The sequence below is a fragment of the Erinaceus europaeus genome, chromosome 1, assembly GCF_950295315.1.
Source record: "Erinaceus europaeus chromosome 1, mEriEur2.1, whole genome shotgun sequence".
NCBI classification, from domain to species: Eukaryota; Metazoa; Chordata; class Mammalia; order Eulipotyphla; family Erinaceidae; genus Erinaceus; species Erinaceus europaeus.
In genome coordinates this window covers 154515945-154534242 of record NC_080162.1, presented here as the reverse complement: position 1 = coordinate 154534242, position 18298 = coordinate 154515945, and the positions used below count along the sequence as shown (strand labels likewise).

General features: G+C 36.9%; 1 protein-coding gene across 4 annotated transcripts in view; it reads right to left on the bottom strand.

Annotated features, from left to right (window-relative positions):
- Positions 1-18298, bottom strand: part of PXDNL (peroxidasin like) — a 515089-nt gene that overhangs the window by 246554 nt on the left and 250237 nt on the right. For all 4 annotated transcript variants that reach the window (XM_007515968.2, XM_060198510.1, XM_060198505.1 and 1 more), the window contains exon 4: positions 8798-8869. In XM_007515968.2, the coding sequence (XP_007516030.1) occupies positions 8798-8869 (72 nt within the window). The remainder of the gene's footprint in view (positions 1-8797; positions 8870-18298) is intronic.

Below are 18298 nucleotides of genomic sequence, written 5' to 3'. Positions count from 1 at the left end.
CACCAATACCCAAAGATAAGCAGTGCTCTAGTAATAAATAAATAAATAAATAAATAAATAAATAAATAAATAAATAAATGGGGGTTCCCAGAAGATGGCGGACTGAGAAGCTGCTAGTGGCTGAGCTCTGACCACATCTCCTGGAAACGGTAGGATTTTCTGCCTTTAGTAGGCCAGCCAATAAGGGGTCCTAGCGGTGACACCAAGGAGGTGACTATAACTTAATTTGGGTTAAGAATTAGAGTAGGAAAAAAGAGGGAAAAATTTTTTTTCTTCCTTTTAATTTCTAAACATACCTCCTTCCCCGCCCCCCCCCCATAACCAATCCCTGGGGACCAGCTCCTAGCAGGATCCCCTGATAGGCGCTCCTTTTCTTTACCAAATTCCTGTCCCACCAGGGAGTATCATTAATTCTAAGACTACTCTTTTGAAAACTCTGGCCTTTTTTCTTTCTAAGTAGCCAACCCCCCCACCTCACCCTGCATAGCTAATTAAATAATTAAAAATAAATACATAAAAAACCCTTTCCTTTCACTGCCCTTTTATGACTGTTATTTTTCTTATCTTTTTCTTTTTTCTCTCTATCTCTTTCATTCTTTTTTTTTCTTTTTCTCATTCTTGTCATCTTTTATTCCTTAATCCTACAGCTTCCAAAGTCACAGGCCCCAGCCTCCACACCACCAAACTGTGTGCTTTTTTGAATTCACTGATAAACATTTGGGAATTTCCTTTCACTGCTCTTTAATTACAGCTCTTTTTCTTATCTTTTCCCTTTTCTCTCTCTTGCCTTTTTTTTTTTTTTATCTTGTCATACAATTCTTCCTTCTTCTTTGCCTTTCTGAATTTGTGAATTATTTTGGGGAAGAAATCTGATTCAGAGTGGACTCTCTATGTGTGTATCTCTCTGCTCTAGTTCCCTTTCCCCTCTTGTTACCCTAGAATATACAGTGGATAGTAGATTTGCATAACTGTCTATTCTTGCTATCCTTTCTTTCTTTTATCTTTCTTATTCACTGGGATTTAGTTACTATTTATTCACAGACTGGAAAATTGTTTGGCTAACTGGTAACGATTAAACTGCTTCAATACTTGCTTCAGTTGCTACTGTAATTCCTGAGGTTGGTGAGTGCAATTGTCATAAAGGTATTGAGAACAGTGTTACTTGTACTCAAGACACAACAACTGAGGAACAACAGAGCATAAAAAAAAGAAACACATAAATAAAAAAAATGGGTAGATAAAAAACAAATAAAACTGCTACTCCAATGAATGAAGACAAGAGCCCAGAAGAAACTACAAATCAGCCAGAAGTAACCATAGATAAGAAAAGTATGCAAGCAATAATAAACTTCTTAATCACAGAAATGAAAACAACATTGGAGGAAAGGAATGGCAGTATTAGGGAAACAACAGTTGAGACCCCCCAAGGAAAATACTGATTATCTTGAGACAATTAGAGAACTGAAAGCTGAAATAGCTGTAATGAAGAAAGAAGCTGAGGCAAGGGAAAGCAGACTAACAGAATTAGTCAGACACAGGATGAGTTAGAGAAAATGAAGAAAGAGGTTAAATAGCTTAAAAAGAGATTGAGAGACACTGAAAACAACAACAGAGACAGATGGGATGATCTCAAAAGAAGTAACATTTGTATAATTGGCCTGCCAGAGGAAGAAAGAGAGGAAGGGGAAACAAACATTCTAGAGGAAATAATAGAAGAAAATTTCCCAGACCTGAATAACAGAAAGGACATCAAGATTCAAGAGGCCCAGAGAGTACCAAACAGAATCAACCCAGACCTGAAGACACCAAGACACATCATAGTCACAATGAGAAGAAGTAGGGATAAAGAAAGGATCCTAAAGGCTGCAAAAGAGAAACAAAAAGTCACATACAAGGGAAAACCCAAAAGATTATCTGCAGACTTCTCCACTCAAACTCTAAAAGCCAGAAGGGAATGGCAAGATATCTATGGAGCACTGAATGAAAAAGGGTTTCAACCAAGGATAATATATCCTGCTAGACTTTCATTCAAACTAGATGGAGGGATCAAAACCTTCTTAGACAAACAACAGTTAAAGGAGGCAACCATCACCAAGCCGGCCCTAAAAGAGGTTTTAAAAGACCTCTTATAAACAAGAACATCACTATAATACTTGCAATATATCAGAGAAAACAAATTTTTTTTTTAACAATGGCACCACAATACATTAAATGCATAATATCAATAAATGTCAATGGCTTAAACTTACCCATCAAAAGGCACAGGGTGGGGGGATGGATCAGAAAACATAACCCAACCATATGCTGCTTGCAAGAATCCCATCTGTCACAACAAGATAAACACAGACTTAAAGTGAAAGGATGGAAAACTATCATACAGGCTAACGGACCACAAAAAAGGGCAGGAATAGCCATTCTCATCTCAGACACGATAGATTTTAAATTAAATAAAGTAATAAAAGATAGGCAAGAACATTACATAATGATTAGAGGATCAATCAGCCAAGAAGACTTAACAATTATTAACATCTATGCACCCAATGAGGGACCATCTAAATACATCAAGCACCTACTGAAAGAATTTCAAAAATACATCAATAGTAATACAATAATAGTGGGAGACTTCAATACCCCACTCTCACACTTAGACAGATCAACAAAGCAGAGAACCAATAAAGATACAAGAGAATTGAATGAAGAGATTGACAGACTAGACCTCTTGGACATTTTCAGACTCCTTCACCCCAAAAAACTGGAGTACACCTTCTTTTCAAATCCACATAACACATACTCAAGGATAGACCACATGTTAGGCCACAAACACAGCATCAATAAATTCAAGAGCATTGAAATCATCCCAAGTATCTTCTCAGACCACAATGGAGTAAAACTAACATTTAAAAACAAACAGAAAATTATTAAAAGTCACAGAATTTGGAAACTAAACAACATACTCCTTAAGAACCACTGGGTCAGAGACTAACTCAAGCAAGAAATTCAAATGTTCCTGGAAACAAATGAAAATGAAGACAGAACCTATCAAAATATTTGGGACACAACTAAAACAGTACTGAGAGGGAAACTTATAGCCATTCAATAACATATTAAACACCAAGAAGAAGCTCAAATGAACGACCTTACTGCAACACCTCAAGGACTTAGAGTAAGGGGAACAAAGGAACCCTAAAGCAACCAGAAGGACAGAAATCACCAAAGTTAGAGCAGAAATAAACAACATCGAAAATAAGAGATCCATACAAAAGATCAATGAAGCCAAATGTTGGTTCTTTGAAAGATTAAACAAAATTGACAAACCCATAGCCAGACTCACCAAACAAAAAAGAGAGAAGACTCAAATTAATAGAATTGTAAACGATGGAGGAGATATCACAACTGACACCACAGAAATCCAGAGAATCCTGCGAAACTTCTATGAAGAATTATATGCCACCAAGCTAGAGAATCTAGAAGAAATGGAACAATTCCTAGAAACATATGCCCTTCCAAAACTGAACCAAGAAAAAAATCTAAATGCACCAATCACAGACAAAGAAATTGAAAGCATTATTAAGAATCTCCCCAACAACAAAAGTCCTGGACCAGATGGCTTCACAAACGAATTCTACAAAACTTTCAGGAAACAGTTAATACCCATACTTCTTAAACTTTTCCATAAGATTGAAGAAACAGGAATACTCCCTTCCACCTTTTATGAAGCCAACATCCCCCTGATACCAAAAACTGATAGGGACAGAACAAAAAAGGAAAACTACAGACCAATATCTCTGATGAACATAGATGCGAAAATATTAAACAAGATCTTGGCCAACCAGATACAGCAACATTTCAATAAGATTGTTCATCATGACCAAGTGGGATTCATCCCAGGAATGCAAGGCTGGTTCAACATCCGTAAGTCAATCAATGTCATTCACCACATCAATAAAAACAAAGCCAAAAACCACATGATTATCTCAATAGATGAAGAGAAAGCCTTTGACAAAATCCAACACCCATTCATGCTCAAAACTCTACAAAAAATGTGAATAGATGGGAAATTCCTCAAGATAGTGGAATGCATATATATCAAACCTACAGCAACATCATACTCAATGGACAGAAGCCGAAAGCATTCCCCCTCAGATCGGGGACTAGACAGGGCTGTCCACTGTCACCATTACTCTTCAACATAGTATTGGAAGTTCTTGCCATAGCAATCAGGCAAGAGAAAGAAATCAAAGGAATACAGATTAGAAGGGAAGAAGTCAAGCTCTCACTATTTGCAGATGATATGATAGTATACAGAGAAAGACCTAAAGAACCCAGCAGAAAATTACTGGAAGTTATTAGGCAATATAGCAACGTATCAGGCTACAAAATCAATGTACAAAAATCAGTGGCATTTGTTTATGCAAACACTAAATCTGAAGAAGAAGACATCCAGAAATCACTCCCATTTACTGTTTCAGCAAAATCAATCAAATACCTAGGAATAAAGTTGACCAAAGAAGTGAAAGACTTGTACGCTGAAAACTATGAGTCACTCTTCAAGGAAATAGAAACTGATACCAAGAAATGGAAAGATATCCCATACTCATGGATTGGGAGAATAAATATCATCCAAATGAATATTCTTCCCAGCCATATACAAATTTAATGCAATACCCATCAAAGTTCCACCTAGCTTCTTTAAGAGAATAGAACAAACACTACAATCATTTATCTGGAACATGAAAACACCTAGAATTGCCAAAACCATCTTGAGGAAAATAAACAGAAATGGAGGCATCACACTCCCAGACCTTAAACTATATTATAAAGCCATCATCATCAAAACAGCATGGTACTGGAACAAAAATAGGCACACAGACCAGTGGAACAGAATTAAAGCCCAGAAATAAATCCCCACACCTATGGACATCTAATCTTTGATAAGGGGGCCCAAAGGATTAAATGGAAGAAGGTGGCTCTCTTCAATAAATGGTGCTGGGAAAACTGGGTTGTAACATGCAGAAGAATGAAATTGAACCACTTTATCTCACCAGAAACAAAAATCAACTCCAAATGGATCAAAGACCTGGATGTCAGACCAAAAACAATCAAATACTTAGAGGAAAACATCGGTAAAACACTTTCCCACATACACCTCAAGGACATCTTTGATGAATCAAACCCAATTGCAAGGATGACTAAAGCAGAAACAAACCAATGGGACTACATCAAATTGAAAAGCTTCTGCACATCCAAAGAAACTATTAAACAAACAGAGAGACCCCTCACAGAATGGGAGAAGATCTTCACATGCCAGACATCAGACAAGAAACTAATCACCAAAATATATAAAGAGCTCAGCAAACTTAACACCAAAAAAGCAAATGACCCCATCCAAAAATGGACAGAGGATATGAACAAAACATTCACCTCAGAGGAGATCCAAAAGGCTAACAAACATATGAAAAACTGCTCTAGATCACTAATTGTCAGAGAAATGCAAATTAAGACAACACTAAGATACCACCTCACTCCTGTAAGAATGGCATACATCAAAAAGGACAGCAGCAACTAATGTTGGAGAGGTTGTGGGGACAGAGAAACCCTTTTACATTTTGGTGGGAATGTAAATTGGTACAGCCTCTGTGGAGAGCAGTCTGGAAAACTCTCAGAAGGCTAGACATGGACCTTCCATATGATGCAGTAATTCCTCTCCTGGGGTTATACCCCAAGGACTCCATAACACCCAACCAAAAAGAGGTGTGTACTCCTATGTTCATAGCAGCACAATTCATAATAGCTAAAACCTGGAAGCAACCCAGGTGCCCAACAACAGATGAATGGCTGAGAAAGCTGTGGTATATATACACAATGGAATACTATGCAGCTATCAAGAACAATGAACCCACTTTCTCTGACTCACCTTGGACAGAGCTAGAAGGAATTATGTTAAGTGATCTAAGTCAGAAAGATAAAGATGAGTATGGGATGATCCCACTCATCAACAGAAGCTGAGAAAGAAGATCTGAAAGGGAAACTAAAAGCAGGACCTGACCAAATTGTAAGTAGGGCACCAAAGTAAAAACCCTGTGGTGAGGGGTAGACATGCAGCTTCCTGGGCCAGTTGGGAGTGGGAGTGGGTGGGAGGGATAGGTCACAGTCTTTTGGTTGTGGGAATGGTGTTTATGTACATTCCTAGCAAAATGTAGACATATAAATCACTAGTTAATTAATATGAGGGGGAAAATCAATTGTATGTCTCAAAGTTTTTCCAAACACAAACTGAATCTTTTTTAATATATAGGCTGTGTATTTGATATGCGGACTCTCTCAAAAGCCAAGACCAAATAGATTAGAAGCATCCAATAGCACAGGTATATACAAGATACTGGGTACTGTACAGCAAACCATAACAAAAGGACTTTTCAAAGTTAACCCAATTACCAAATAATGTGATGATAACATTAACTATCAATTGTCTTTTTGAACCCTAAGACAGCAGGAACCTCACATCTCCACTATAGAGCCCCTATTTCCCCCAGTCCTGGAACCCTTGGATAGGGCCCACTTTCCCATATGCCTCTCCCAATCCATATCAAATAATATTGCATCCACCGATCACAACCTAACCAACGCAACGATTGCCACCTCAACATGCTTCAGCTCAGACTGTTTCCAGAGACTTCACGTGTGGAATGACAACCCTTCAGCTTCATTACTCGGGTGAGACCTTTCCTTTTATAGTACACTCTAATTTCATCTCAGGTGGTTCACTTTCTGACAAAGTCCCAAAACCATGATATACACCAGTTTCTGTGAGAGAGAGCTTATGTTCACAGGTATCCATAAACTACTGCAAAATATATACCTGAAAGCAGAAGTACACTAGAGTTTGCAGTGAGTACCTCCCTAACACTTCCTCTCCACTACTCCAAGCTTTGGGTCCATGATTGCTCAACAATTTGTTTGGCTTTGTATGTTAACTCTCTTTTCAATCACCAGGTTCCAGATGCCATCAGGATGCTAGCCAGGCTTCCCTGGATTGAAGACCCCACCAATGTGTCCTGGAGCTCAGCTTCCCCAGAGACACACCCTACTAGGGAAAGAGAGAGGCCGACTGGGAGTATGGACTGACCAGTCAACGCCCATGTTCAGCGGGAAAGCAATTACAGAAGCCAGACCTTCTACCTTCTGCAACCCACAATGACCCTGTGTCCATGCTCCCAGAGGGATAGAGAATGGGAAAGCTATCAGGGGAGGGGGTGGGATATGGAGATTGGGTGGTGGGAATTGTGTGGAGTTGTACCCCTCCTACCCTATGGTTTTTTTAATTAATATTTTCTTAAATAAAATTTTTTAAATATAAAAATAAATAAATAAATAAATATAGGAGGCACAATGAGAATAAAAATAAAAATAAAATTGAAATTCTGAATTGCCTGGTAATGACAAGATACACAGCTGTGGTGTTAGACTACAGAATTTGCCTGCCTAAGGTTCCTGGTTAGATCTCATGCATAGCATAGATCACCAGAGAGTTTCATAGTTTCTCTTTCTCTCTTCATAAGAAATGAAAATAAATCTGTTGGGGGCCAGATGCACACACTTTACTGTATGCAAGGACCAGGGTTCAAGCCCCCAGTGAAGCAGTGCTGCTGGTGTCTCTCTCTATCTCTCCTTCCCCTTTCATTTATCTCTGTCATTTCAAATAAAAGAAATAAATATTAAATAAATTAAGTAAAATAAATAAATCATTTTAAAAATCAAAGGTTTCCAGAAATTAATATTACTACTTAAAAAATCAAAGCATATTATGTACAGCTAAATGTAAACTATACCCCCTCAATTGTCATGAAGGAATAAAAAACTCTTCAAATATCCATTAACATTTGTGTCAAAAGTACACTAATAATTGAGATGAGTCTCTGAATAAAACAACAAATTACATTTCAATAGTAGTGGAACAATATAACCCAACATTTTTCATATTGAAGAATTTGTTTTACACTGAAATTTTGAGAGGATAATCTAAGGCCTATGGGATTCTGACCTTTTTTTTTTTTTTTTTTTTTTTAGTCAGCAGCATGGTGTCAAAAGTGCACTATGGTAGAAGATAGAGTTCTGGCTTCTGATAATAATTCCACAAAATGTTAATCTTGGTCAGGTCATTTAATTAAAATTGGATTTGGTTTTATCATTTATACAATGCTGGATTATATCTCTTGTCCTTTGAGTTCTGGTATCATCAGTTCAATGTCTTAACCTTGCTTTGTAAATTAACAATAATCTCAATAATCATAACTGTCAGCCACCTTCTATAAAATGCTTGTTTTGTGTCTAGCAACAAGCTAGCCTTTCAAGAGAAATACCTCAATCCTCACAGAAAAAAAAAATCTTGTTGTTTCAGAGATTTAGAAACAAAGATCCATAGAAGGTAACTTGCCCAATGGCTCCCACCTAATCAAAATGCAGGAGCTGGAAAGATCCATAGAAGGTAACTTGCCCAGTGGCTCCCACCTAATCAAAATACAGGAGCTGGAAAGATTCATAGAAGTTATCTTGCCCAATGGCTCCCACCTAATCAAAATGCAGGAGCTGGATTCCAGCAGAGCTCTATCTGTCTTCTTGCATTCATGCCAATTCAATCATGCATTCCAATTTTTATCCAACTTATGACAAAATACCCAATCATTTAAGCTGCATGAAAAGTTTAAAATAATTCCCCAACTGTCACATAAAGGCATTTAAAACCTTCCCCTTCAACCATAGTTATCAGTGATTCAATCAGGAAGATTTTATTACTTACAGCTGTTCCAAGGAGCTGAGCCCTTTAAATGTGTGTTTATCTAGTGTACGAATTTCATTCTTGTACAGGTACCTGAAAAATACATAAAATTCTATTAATTTATACTATTTAATATTTAATTAATATAGATACCATACATTTCAGGTTAGGACTTTAAAATTTTTATTTATTTACTTATAATAGAAATGAAATCATTTTATTTATTTACTTATAGAAATGAGGGTGAAGGTGGATGTTCAGCTTCATGGGGCAGAGGGTGGAGGATAGGATGGGACACAGTATTTTGGTGGTGGTAACAGTGTTTATGTACACTCCTATTAATTTGTAGTCATATAAATCACAAATTAATTAATATGAGAGGGGAAAAATTGATTGAATGTCTCAGACTTTCTAAAGCACAGATCATAAGCTGAGTCTTTGATATGTTGACTCTCTTAAAAGCTTTGACAAGGGAGAACAGAAGCAAATGGTGGCACAGCTATATACAAATAATGTCAAAGGGCATAAATTATGGTGATATTGTGTATCATACAGCAAATGCTAAGAAATGGATTTTTCAAAGTTAACCCAATTGCCAAATAATGTGATTGCAGCAATAACTATCTACTGCCTTCTTAAACCCAACAGGAACCTCCCACATCCTCTATAGAGCCTATATTTCCCCAGTCCTGGAAACTCTAGAGTGGAGGTTACTTTCCTGCATGCTTCTCTCAATTCATACCAAATGATATTGCATCTGCTGACCACAACCTAATGAACACAATGAGTAGTAACACTTTGGTATGCTTCACTTCAGACTGTGTCCAGAGACGTGAAGCATGGAATGTCAACCCTTCACCTTTATTACTCGGGTGAGACCTTTCCTTTCATAGAATTCTCTAATTCCATTCCAAGTGGTTCACTTCCTAACGAAGTCCCAAATGTAGATATAGACCATGTCCCATGAGATAGAGCATATGTTCACATGTATCCATAAATTAGGGCAAAATATATACCTGAAAGCAAAAGTACATAATAGTCTGCAGTGAGTCAGTGTGAAGTTCATAATGAAATAGTGTCTACTAAGACTTAGATACTCTCCTCACCTATTTCCTATTATACTTCCCTCACTCACTCCCAAGCTATCCTTATCAAAGCAAAGTCTGTAAAAGCTGAATAAGGGCAAGAGACTGGCATACTTTAAATATGACTCTTTAGTCAATATCAGGCCACTCCATCAGCTGGGACCCTATTCGGGGAGTCCTGAGATTCCCAAACAGACATGATGGGCCTAGACCTTAAATCCCTCTCTCCATTGTTACTGGTCATTCCTATCAGGAACAACAAAACAGACCCCTCTGTGGACTCCCATAGGACCTTGCCTTCAACTTGGATCGACAACAGTAGAGAATGTTCCTTCCTCCGAAGGGAGGCTGGACAACATACTCTGTGCTACACCTGAGGAAGATTGGCTGATATTGGGGCAGTTTGGAACATTTCTACTCATGACCACAGAATGTGAGTTCAGATCTACAGGGATGCAGAGGTCACATAGTCTCCTAAGATGAATATGGGCCCCAGATCACATCAAATCTATGGGGTTTACAATCAACCTTATTTATACACCTTTCCAATATTTGGGAGCTGCTTTCTGGTGTTTTATTCCAGCCATGACAGCATCTCCCCAGACAATAATTTGGATCCACTGGTATATCAGATTTCAGGCTCAGGGAAAAAAAGAAAAAATATAAACTAGTATAGGCACAGGCCCTTTAGAATATAACTAAAATATGCCTACTATCCATCGACGAAATGGAGGAACACCCCCCCCCAACTCTTCATTTGCACTACTCCAGCCTTTAGGTTCATGATTAGTCAACAACTTGTTTAGCTTTATATGTTAAATCTCATTTCAGCCATCATGTTCCAAATGCTACCATAATGCCAACCAGATTTCCCTGGACAGACAACCCCACCAATGTGTCCTGGAGCTCCCCTTCCCCAGAACCCTGCCCCACTAGGGAGAGAGGCAAGCTGGGAGTATGGATCAACCTGTCAACATCCATGTTCAGCGGGGAAGCAATTACAAAAGTCAGACCTTCCACCTTCTGCACCCCACAATGACCTTGGGTCCATACTCCCAGAGGGTTAAAGAATAGTAAAGCTATTAGGGGAGGGGATGGGATACAGAGATCTGGTGGTGGGAATTGTGTGGAGTTGCACCCCTCTTATTCTATGGTTATGTCAGTGTTTCCTTTTTATAAATAAAATAAATAAATAAATAAATAAAATGGAAGTGGTTGAACCTGAGACCTCAGAGCCTCAAGCATGAAAACCTTTTGCACAGCCATTATGCTATCTCTTATATATTTATATCCCAAAGAACAGGTATTTGAAAAGAAAGCAAGGTGTCAAAAGTAATTTTCTTAAAAAAATTTTTTTAAGTTGTAATTTAATTCTCTCCCTGTTTTGAAATTTGAATTACTGAATAATTACCAGATGATTTAAAATTTCTGACAATAAAATTCTATTGAGGGGCACATATTTAATATTTCAAGATCAGGCTATGCTTAGAGAAATTGCCTTAAACCTATAAGGTCATAGCTTTGATTACTGGTAGTATATTAAAACAAACAAACAAAGAGTCAGGATTCCATGAATGGTATATTAGTGCTTTGCTCTTTCTCTCTCTCTCTCTCTCTCTCTCTCTCTCTCTCTCTCTCTCAAAATAAATAAGTAAGCAAGCAACAAACAAACAAATTAAGGGCCAGGGATGCTATTCAGCAGTAGAGAAGATGTGTGAGACACTAAATTCAGTCTCCAAATAAGTATTCAAACAATTAACCAAATAAGTATTCCAGAAGTATTTCTGCTAGTAACAGCTCTGACAGGAGACCTTCAATAACTGAGACATAGCCACTTTAGTTATCACATGTTTCCCCCTACCAGTGGGGAAGAACTTAAAGGGAGCACTGGGAAATGGTAAGAGTTCTTGAGGAGCACAAAGGAATCACCTTCATATGGTGGGAGGAAAGATAAACAATACCTGGAAAATTGGAACTCCATAGGAAAGACAGGAGATCTTTGTGGGCCAAAAGAATCTAGTCCCAGATGTGATAAAGATATAGGAGAAGGAACGATGCATGGTTTAGCCTTTTCTCTCTATGGCCCTCGTGAGCTATTTTCTTTTGCACCCTAATATTGTTTCTGTTGACTTTCATCTCACATCTTTGCAATTAAATGTTTATATCTTTCATCACAGAGATATAATCACAGAAGATCACAGAGTCTCTAGTAATTCTAAGAAGGCATCCTAAACCAACCCTTCCAGAAGGTAGTCTAGGACTTTCCATGGACCTAACCAGTCTCCTCCTCAACAGTTTCACTTAAAATCCAAGTCCTGTTTTTCAAAATAAAGTTTATTTTAGTTATACAGCAACCAGAGCCAAAGCTTAAGTCACCCTTTTTAATCAGCACTTACTCATTTTGGAAATAAGGTACTGTAATATTGTCAGAAATGAGTGCCAAGAATACTATCATCAGTTTAGAAACATCTTCACAGACTCCAAGAATCATACTTAGATAATAGATATGTATGTAAATTAATAAATTAATAAAATATATTTCATTGTGATTTAGTAATATTTCAACATGATTCAAATTAAATACATTGTTCATTATGCCACTTACAGGGGTACTCATTCTTTTTCAGGACAAAATGAGTGAACTAGAAATGATTATGCTTAGTGAAGTTAGGAAGAAGGTAGAAGACAACTGCTAGATGATTTTGCTCATATGAGGAATATAGAGAATTCAAAGATATGAACCTGCAAAAAAAAAACTGATGAAATTATCTCTAAGACTATGAGAACTATGGTGGTCATGGGGGGTGGGGAGGGTGTCACATAACTTCGGTGGTGGATGCAAGGTGGAACTATATTCCTGCAATCTTACAATATTTCAAAACAGTATTAAATCACTACCACATAAAGAAAATTTTACAATGTGTTAAGGATAAAAAAAATCAGCTAAAGCAATGCAAAATCTTAGAGAAAATTGTCTACATGTAATCAAACATTAGAAAGTATATTTTAGCAAGAGAGGAATATATAATCCAAAATCAATTGAACTGTATTCTAGGAATGTGAAGATGACTAAATATTCAAAAATTAATTAATGAAATTGACCATATTATCAAGATAAAGAGGAAAGGTCATATAATTGTATCAATCAATGCATAAAAAAAGAGAGAGAGAACATTTGACTTAACTCTTTACACATTCATGATAAAAACTCAGAGAAAATCAGAACATAGTAGAACTGTAAATAAATAAATATCATGACAAAAATAATAATTAAGAACTAGCAAATAGTTCACCTACTTTTCCATGCATTTCACTCAAGATCCCACCCTGCCCCTGCGACACTGGGGGAAGCTTTGGTGTCATGGTATCTTTTCTCTCTCTGTTTTTCTGTTTGTTTCACTACCTAAAAAAGTTAGTGTCAGGGGAGTCGGGCAGTAGTGCAGCGGGTTAAGCGCAGGTGGCACAAAGCTCTAGGACAGGCATAAGGATCCCAGTTGAGCTCCCGGATCCCCACCTGCAGGGGAGTTGCTTCACAAGCGGTGAAGCAGGTCTGCAGGTGTCTTTCTCTCCTCCTCTCTGTCTTCCCCTCCTCTCTCCATTTCTCTCTGTCCTATCCAACAATGACAACAACAATAATAACTACAACAATAAAACAAGGGCAGCAAAAAGGAATAAATTAATATTAAAAAAATTATTTAAAAAGTCAGTGTCATACTTAATTAAGATGTGTATCTTTTCAAAAGGCAAAGTTTTATTGGATCTAGTGTACTATCCATGTAATTTACTTTTTAATATACTGTTTGATTTATTACATAGGCACAGAACCAAACTTGGCTAAGTCCAAGGTATGGTTATATTTCCCATTAGTCCTATTTCTCTAAAGAATCCTTAAGTATGATTCTTTTTTCCTCTCTCTAAGAATAAGAACAAAGCAGAAGTTTGTATTCTCTTCACTAGTTTTAGCATATCACTAAAGTATCTAGCCAGTGAAAAAGGGACAAGGAAAATCCAGTGTACATGAGAAGACAAGGAAAGAAGGGAAAAGATGAGGAAAGACAGAAAGAAGGAATAAATTCTAATTTATGAATGAGGAAGTCATCTCTCACTTTATCCTGTATAGAACTTAAAGAAATCATTTTAAATGAAATAAGCATAAAGAGAACGGTGGATAGGCAGAACTGGAGAAACAAGAACAAAAGGGTAAAACACAAAGTAAGACTCTGAATGACTTAGATATAGTAAATCATGTAAACACAAACTAAAACTGAATACAAATAAAATCACTCCCCCCAAAATGAAATACTATGTAAATCTAACAAACCTTTATATGACATTGATGCAGAAAACTACAGAATGCTGGTTTAAAAACAATATAAAAAAACCCACCCATAATTTAAAAGTCATATCACATTCCTGGATTAAAATTCACAAATAGTAAATATGCCATTTCTCTCAAAACTGAAATACAGATTTTATGCTATTACATAGAAGTCAAGCAAGATTCTTATAGAAGCAAAATTAATCTGTATTTTAAATGGAAAAAATAAACAAAAGTATAACTGCTAAAGGCAATTTTAACAGCAAAATAATATGTCTATCTGCTTTAAAAAATGTATTATTATGTACCTACAACAGTAAATATTGCATATCAAATGAATAGAAATATAGATCAAGGGAATAAAAATGAGAGACTAGAAATAGAGTCACAAAAATGGCCAATTTGCTTCTGAGAAAAATGTAAAGATAATTCAATGGGGGAAAGAAAGACTTTTAATTAAATGTTGCTGAAAAATTGGACATCTATTTTTTTAAATATTCCCACAACCGAATGGGTTTATCTTTTTTTATTTTTATTTATTGAACAGAGACATGCATAATTCGAGTGGGAGGGGGTGATAGAGAGGGAGAGAAACAGAGAGACACCTGCAGCCCTGCTTCACCACTCGTGAAGCCTCCCCCCTGCAGGTGGGAACTGAGGGCTTGAACCTGGGTCCTTATGCATTATAACATGTGCACTCAACCAAATGCATGACCACCCATCCCCAAAAATTGGACATATATAAGTTGAAAAATCAAATTAATATCTACCTATATATTGCACTTAACATAAGAATTAAACCTAATTGAATCAATGACATAAATCTCAAATGTAAAACTAATACTTTTAGAGAAAATGTCAAGATAAAGTCTTACCAATCTGTGACTAGGCAACAAATTTATTTGTTTGTTTGTTTAAATGTATTGTCAACAAGATTATCACTGGGACTCGATCTCGATGCCTTCAAGATGAACCCACCACACTTGGTCACTTTTTTTTTTTAGGACAGATTGGAGAACAGGAATGAGTGAGGACAAGGGAATTGAATCCTGGTCCTTGCACATGATAACATGTATGTTCAACTTAGTGTGCCCCTGACTGTCCCTCATATTAAGTTAGTTTTCTAAGAGACAAAGACATATAAAGGAAAATGTCCAGAGCATAGCTCTGGCATTTATTGTACTGGGGCAGGCCCACACATGAAAGTACTGCACTTTACCCTCTAAGTCACTTCCATAGTCACTAGGAAAAGAATCCCTAATTAGCAAAGAACTCCCTCACTTTTCTTCAACCAACTAGTTACTTTCACCACAAACCTTTACCCAGGTAAGTAGGTGAGATATGGAGATGTGGTAGAGTGGGGAGATATATATTCAAAAAGTAGGAAATCAAAGAGAAGTCAAGGAGAATAAAAGTGAGGGAGGAAAAGGAAGATTTCCTGTGATCTTAGATAATTCTGGAAAAAGCAGAAGTTTTTCTGGTACAAGTCACCTCAAGGTTGAGCCTGTATTACCAGTTTCATAAATGCATATGTGTAAGAAATACGTGAAAGAATAAGATTTATTCTCATAAAGTGTAGGTCAAACTGAAGCAATCCCTTTCAGACTCCCTAACCTTCACTGCACTTCTAGACATTGTTGGTCCCATACAATTTTCAAGAAGAAACTGAATAATGTCCATCTGCTATACCAGTCTGAAAATCCCATTAGATCACAAATTATTTCTGTTTTGCTCACAGTGTAGTCTGAACCTAGCATAGTGGCTGACATATGGTAAATATCACATGATGAACTTTTTGATAAAAAGATACTGTAAGGTTTTTAAGTGGATGGATTACTGGATTGTTGAATGAGTGTTTATATGAATAGAGGCACAGATAGATAGACTGGAAATTTCCAAAGAAGAATAAGTTGAAAAGAGTTATATGTCAAGATTATAACAATAATTGAAGTGTCTTTCTACTTAATTTTTTTTCAGTAGGAAAGAAAGTCCTTGCATAAAAAGAAAGGGCTAATGTTGTATCAAGAGGCTGGGTGAATAATCCAAAGAATTTCCCTAGGACATTACCTCAGCTTGGTCTAGAAAATGGATTTGGCCAAAGAACTCAAATATTCTGTATTCCTTTGGAAACAAAAATCCCTTCTACCCAGACACATAACAAACTAGAAGAAAATTGTTTCCCAAAAGATCAAAACATTTTATTAGATAGTCATCATATTCTTTCTGTAAGGTAAATCTACATGGGAGTCAAATTACAGAAAGAAACTCTATGAAAAATAGAGTCTAATCTAAGTTGCACAATGTCAGTGTTTGTTCCCATTAAGCAATTATAGTTTGAGGCAACCATGTCATGTGGACAAATCTGACCAGACCATGCCATTCAGTAAATTAGAGCATTCTTTCCTACATATGACAACATATGTTACTTCTTTCCACGCCACCCTAGAATCCTTGTTCTCTGTGTCACTCAATTTGTTATTTAAAAGGCATGATATGCCCACATTTGTATCCCTAGTAAAAATACTCATTATGATATATTATGATCATAATGATCTATATACAAAATCATTCACCTTTTTTGTACAGATCTTTGCTTCATAAATCTAGAATAACAGATCATTAATACTGTGGCATTGCTACTATATATATACCATGTGTTAAGAAGTGCTAGATCCATGATGTGTTCTGATTACTAGACCCAGAGGGCTGGAAGAATTTACAAGAAATTTATGATGCCCTAGTATACTTCAGTAATGCAGAGATGATATGAATTATATCAAATACCATATGCCAGGAACTTTGATACACAGAGTTTGAGGAGGAGAATGAGAAGAAAGCTAAAAATGTAAGCTAAAATGAATCTTGTTATGTGGTACTTACTAATTTGCTTCTATTTCATCCAAATTGCAGAGGTAAGCCATTAAAAACTACTAGAAGAATGGCATAATTGAGAATTCATACTTAAGATAATGATGTGGTGGTAGCCAGGCAGATGCACACTTGCTTTAGTACACACTTTACCAAGCTACACTTGCTATTCGAGCTCCTGCCACCACCAGCATAGGAGACACTTCTAGAGCAGTGAAGTTTATAGGATTTCCTCTCTCTCTCTCTCTCTCTCTCTCTCTCTCTCTCTCTGTCCTTCTGTATCCCTACCCAGGTTAGCTGGACTTGAGCAGATGTCACCAGCAGGTAAATAAGTAGAAACAGAGAGCTTAGCGTTCTCAGCCTCATTATTTAACCCCTGTTAAACTCACTAGATTCACCTTTCATCATGATCTAATTGAGATATATAATGCAACTATTAAAAATATTCTCTATTATATGCCATTTTTTATCTTTTCTAACATATTCTTCTTTGAAATAGTCTGACCTGCTCCCAGCCTCTCATTTCCCTGAGTGAATATAACCACTTCTCCTATTGTTAATGTCCCTTACATAAATCTGTCCTGGTGACTGACTTAGCATGTCACTGATTATGACTTTAATTTGGGTCTCAGTCTTGGAATGCCTCTGATTACTTTTGTGCTAGTTTGCAGAAATTATTTCAAAGGTTCCCAAAGGAATTCATATTCATACAAAATTTATCCTTGATGACTAATGATAATATCACTGTATTGAAAAACAAGATAAAAAAACACTAAGCAGAATGTGAACTGGAGTTGGTGTATTGCACCAAAGTAAAAGACTCTGGGGTGGACTGGGGGAAGAGTACAGGTTCTAGAAAAGGATGGCAGAGGACCTAGGGGGGATTGTATTACGTGGAAAACTGAAAAATGTTATGTATGTACAATCTACTGTATTTACTATCGATGGTAAAACATTAATCCCCCAATAAAGAAGGGAAAAAAATCATTGTGAACTTGCAGTCCATAGTCACAGCTGGGAACATTATAGGCTGCACTTATTTCGGGACCAGTTGAGTATGGCAGAGTAGGATGACCCTACCTTTGCTACTTTATAGTGAAGGCCCTGACTAGAGTCCCATATGCTTAGGTGGCCTGGTATTGACCAAAGAGAACCCCATTAAGTGATCCAGTCTCTTGCCCTTACTCATCTTTTGTAGTCCTTTCTTTTCTGACCAGCTTAGACTGTCTCCCAGTTGTTAAACTGTTGAGT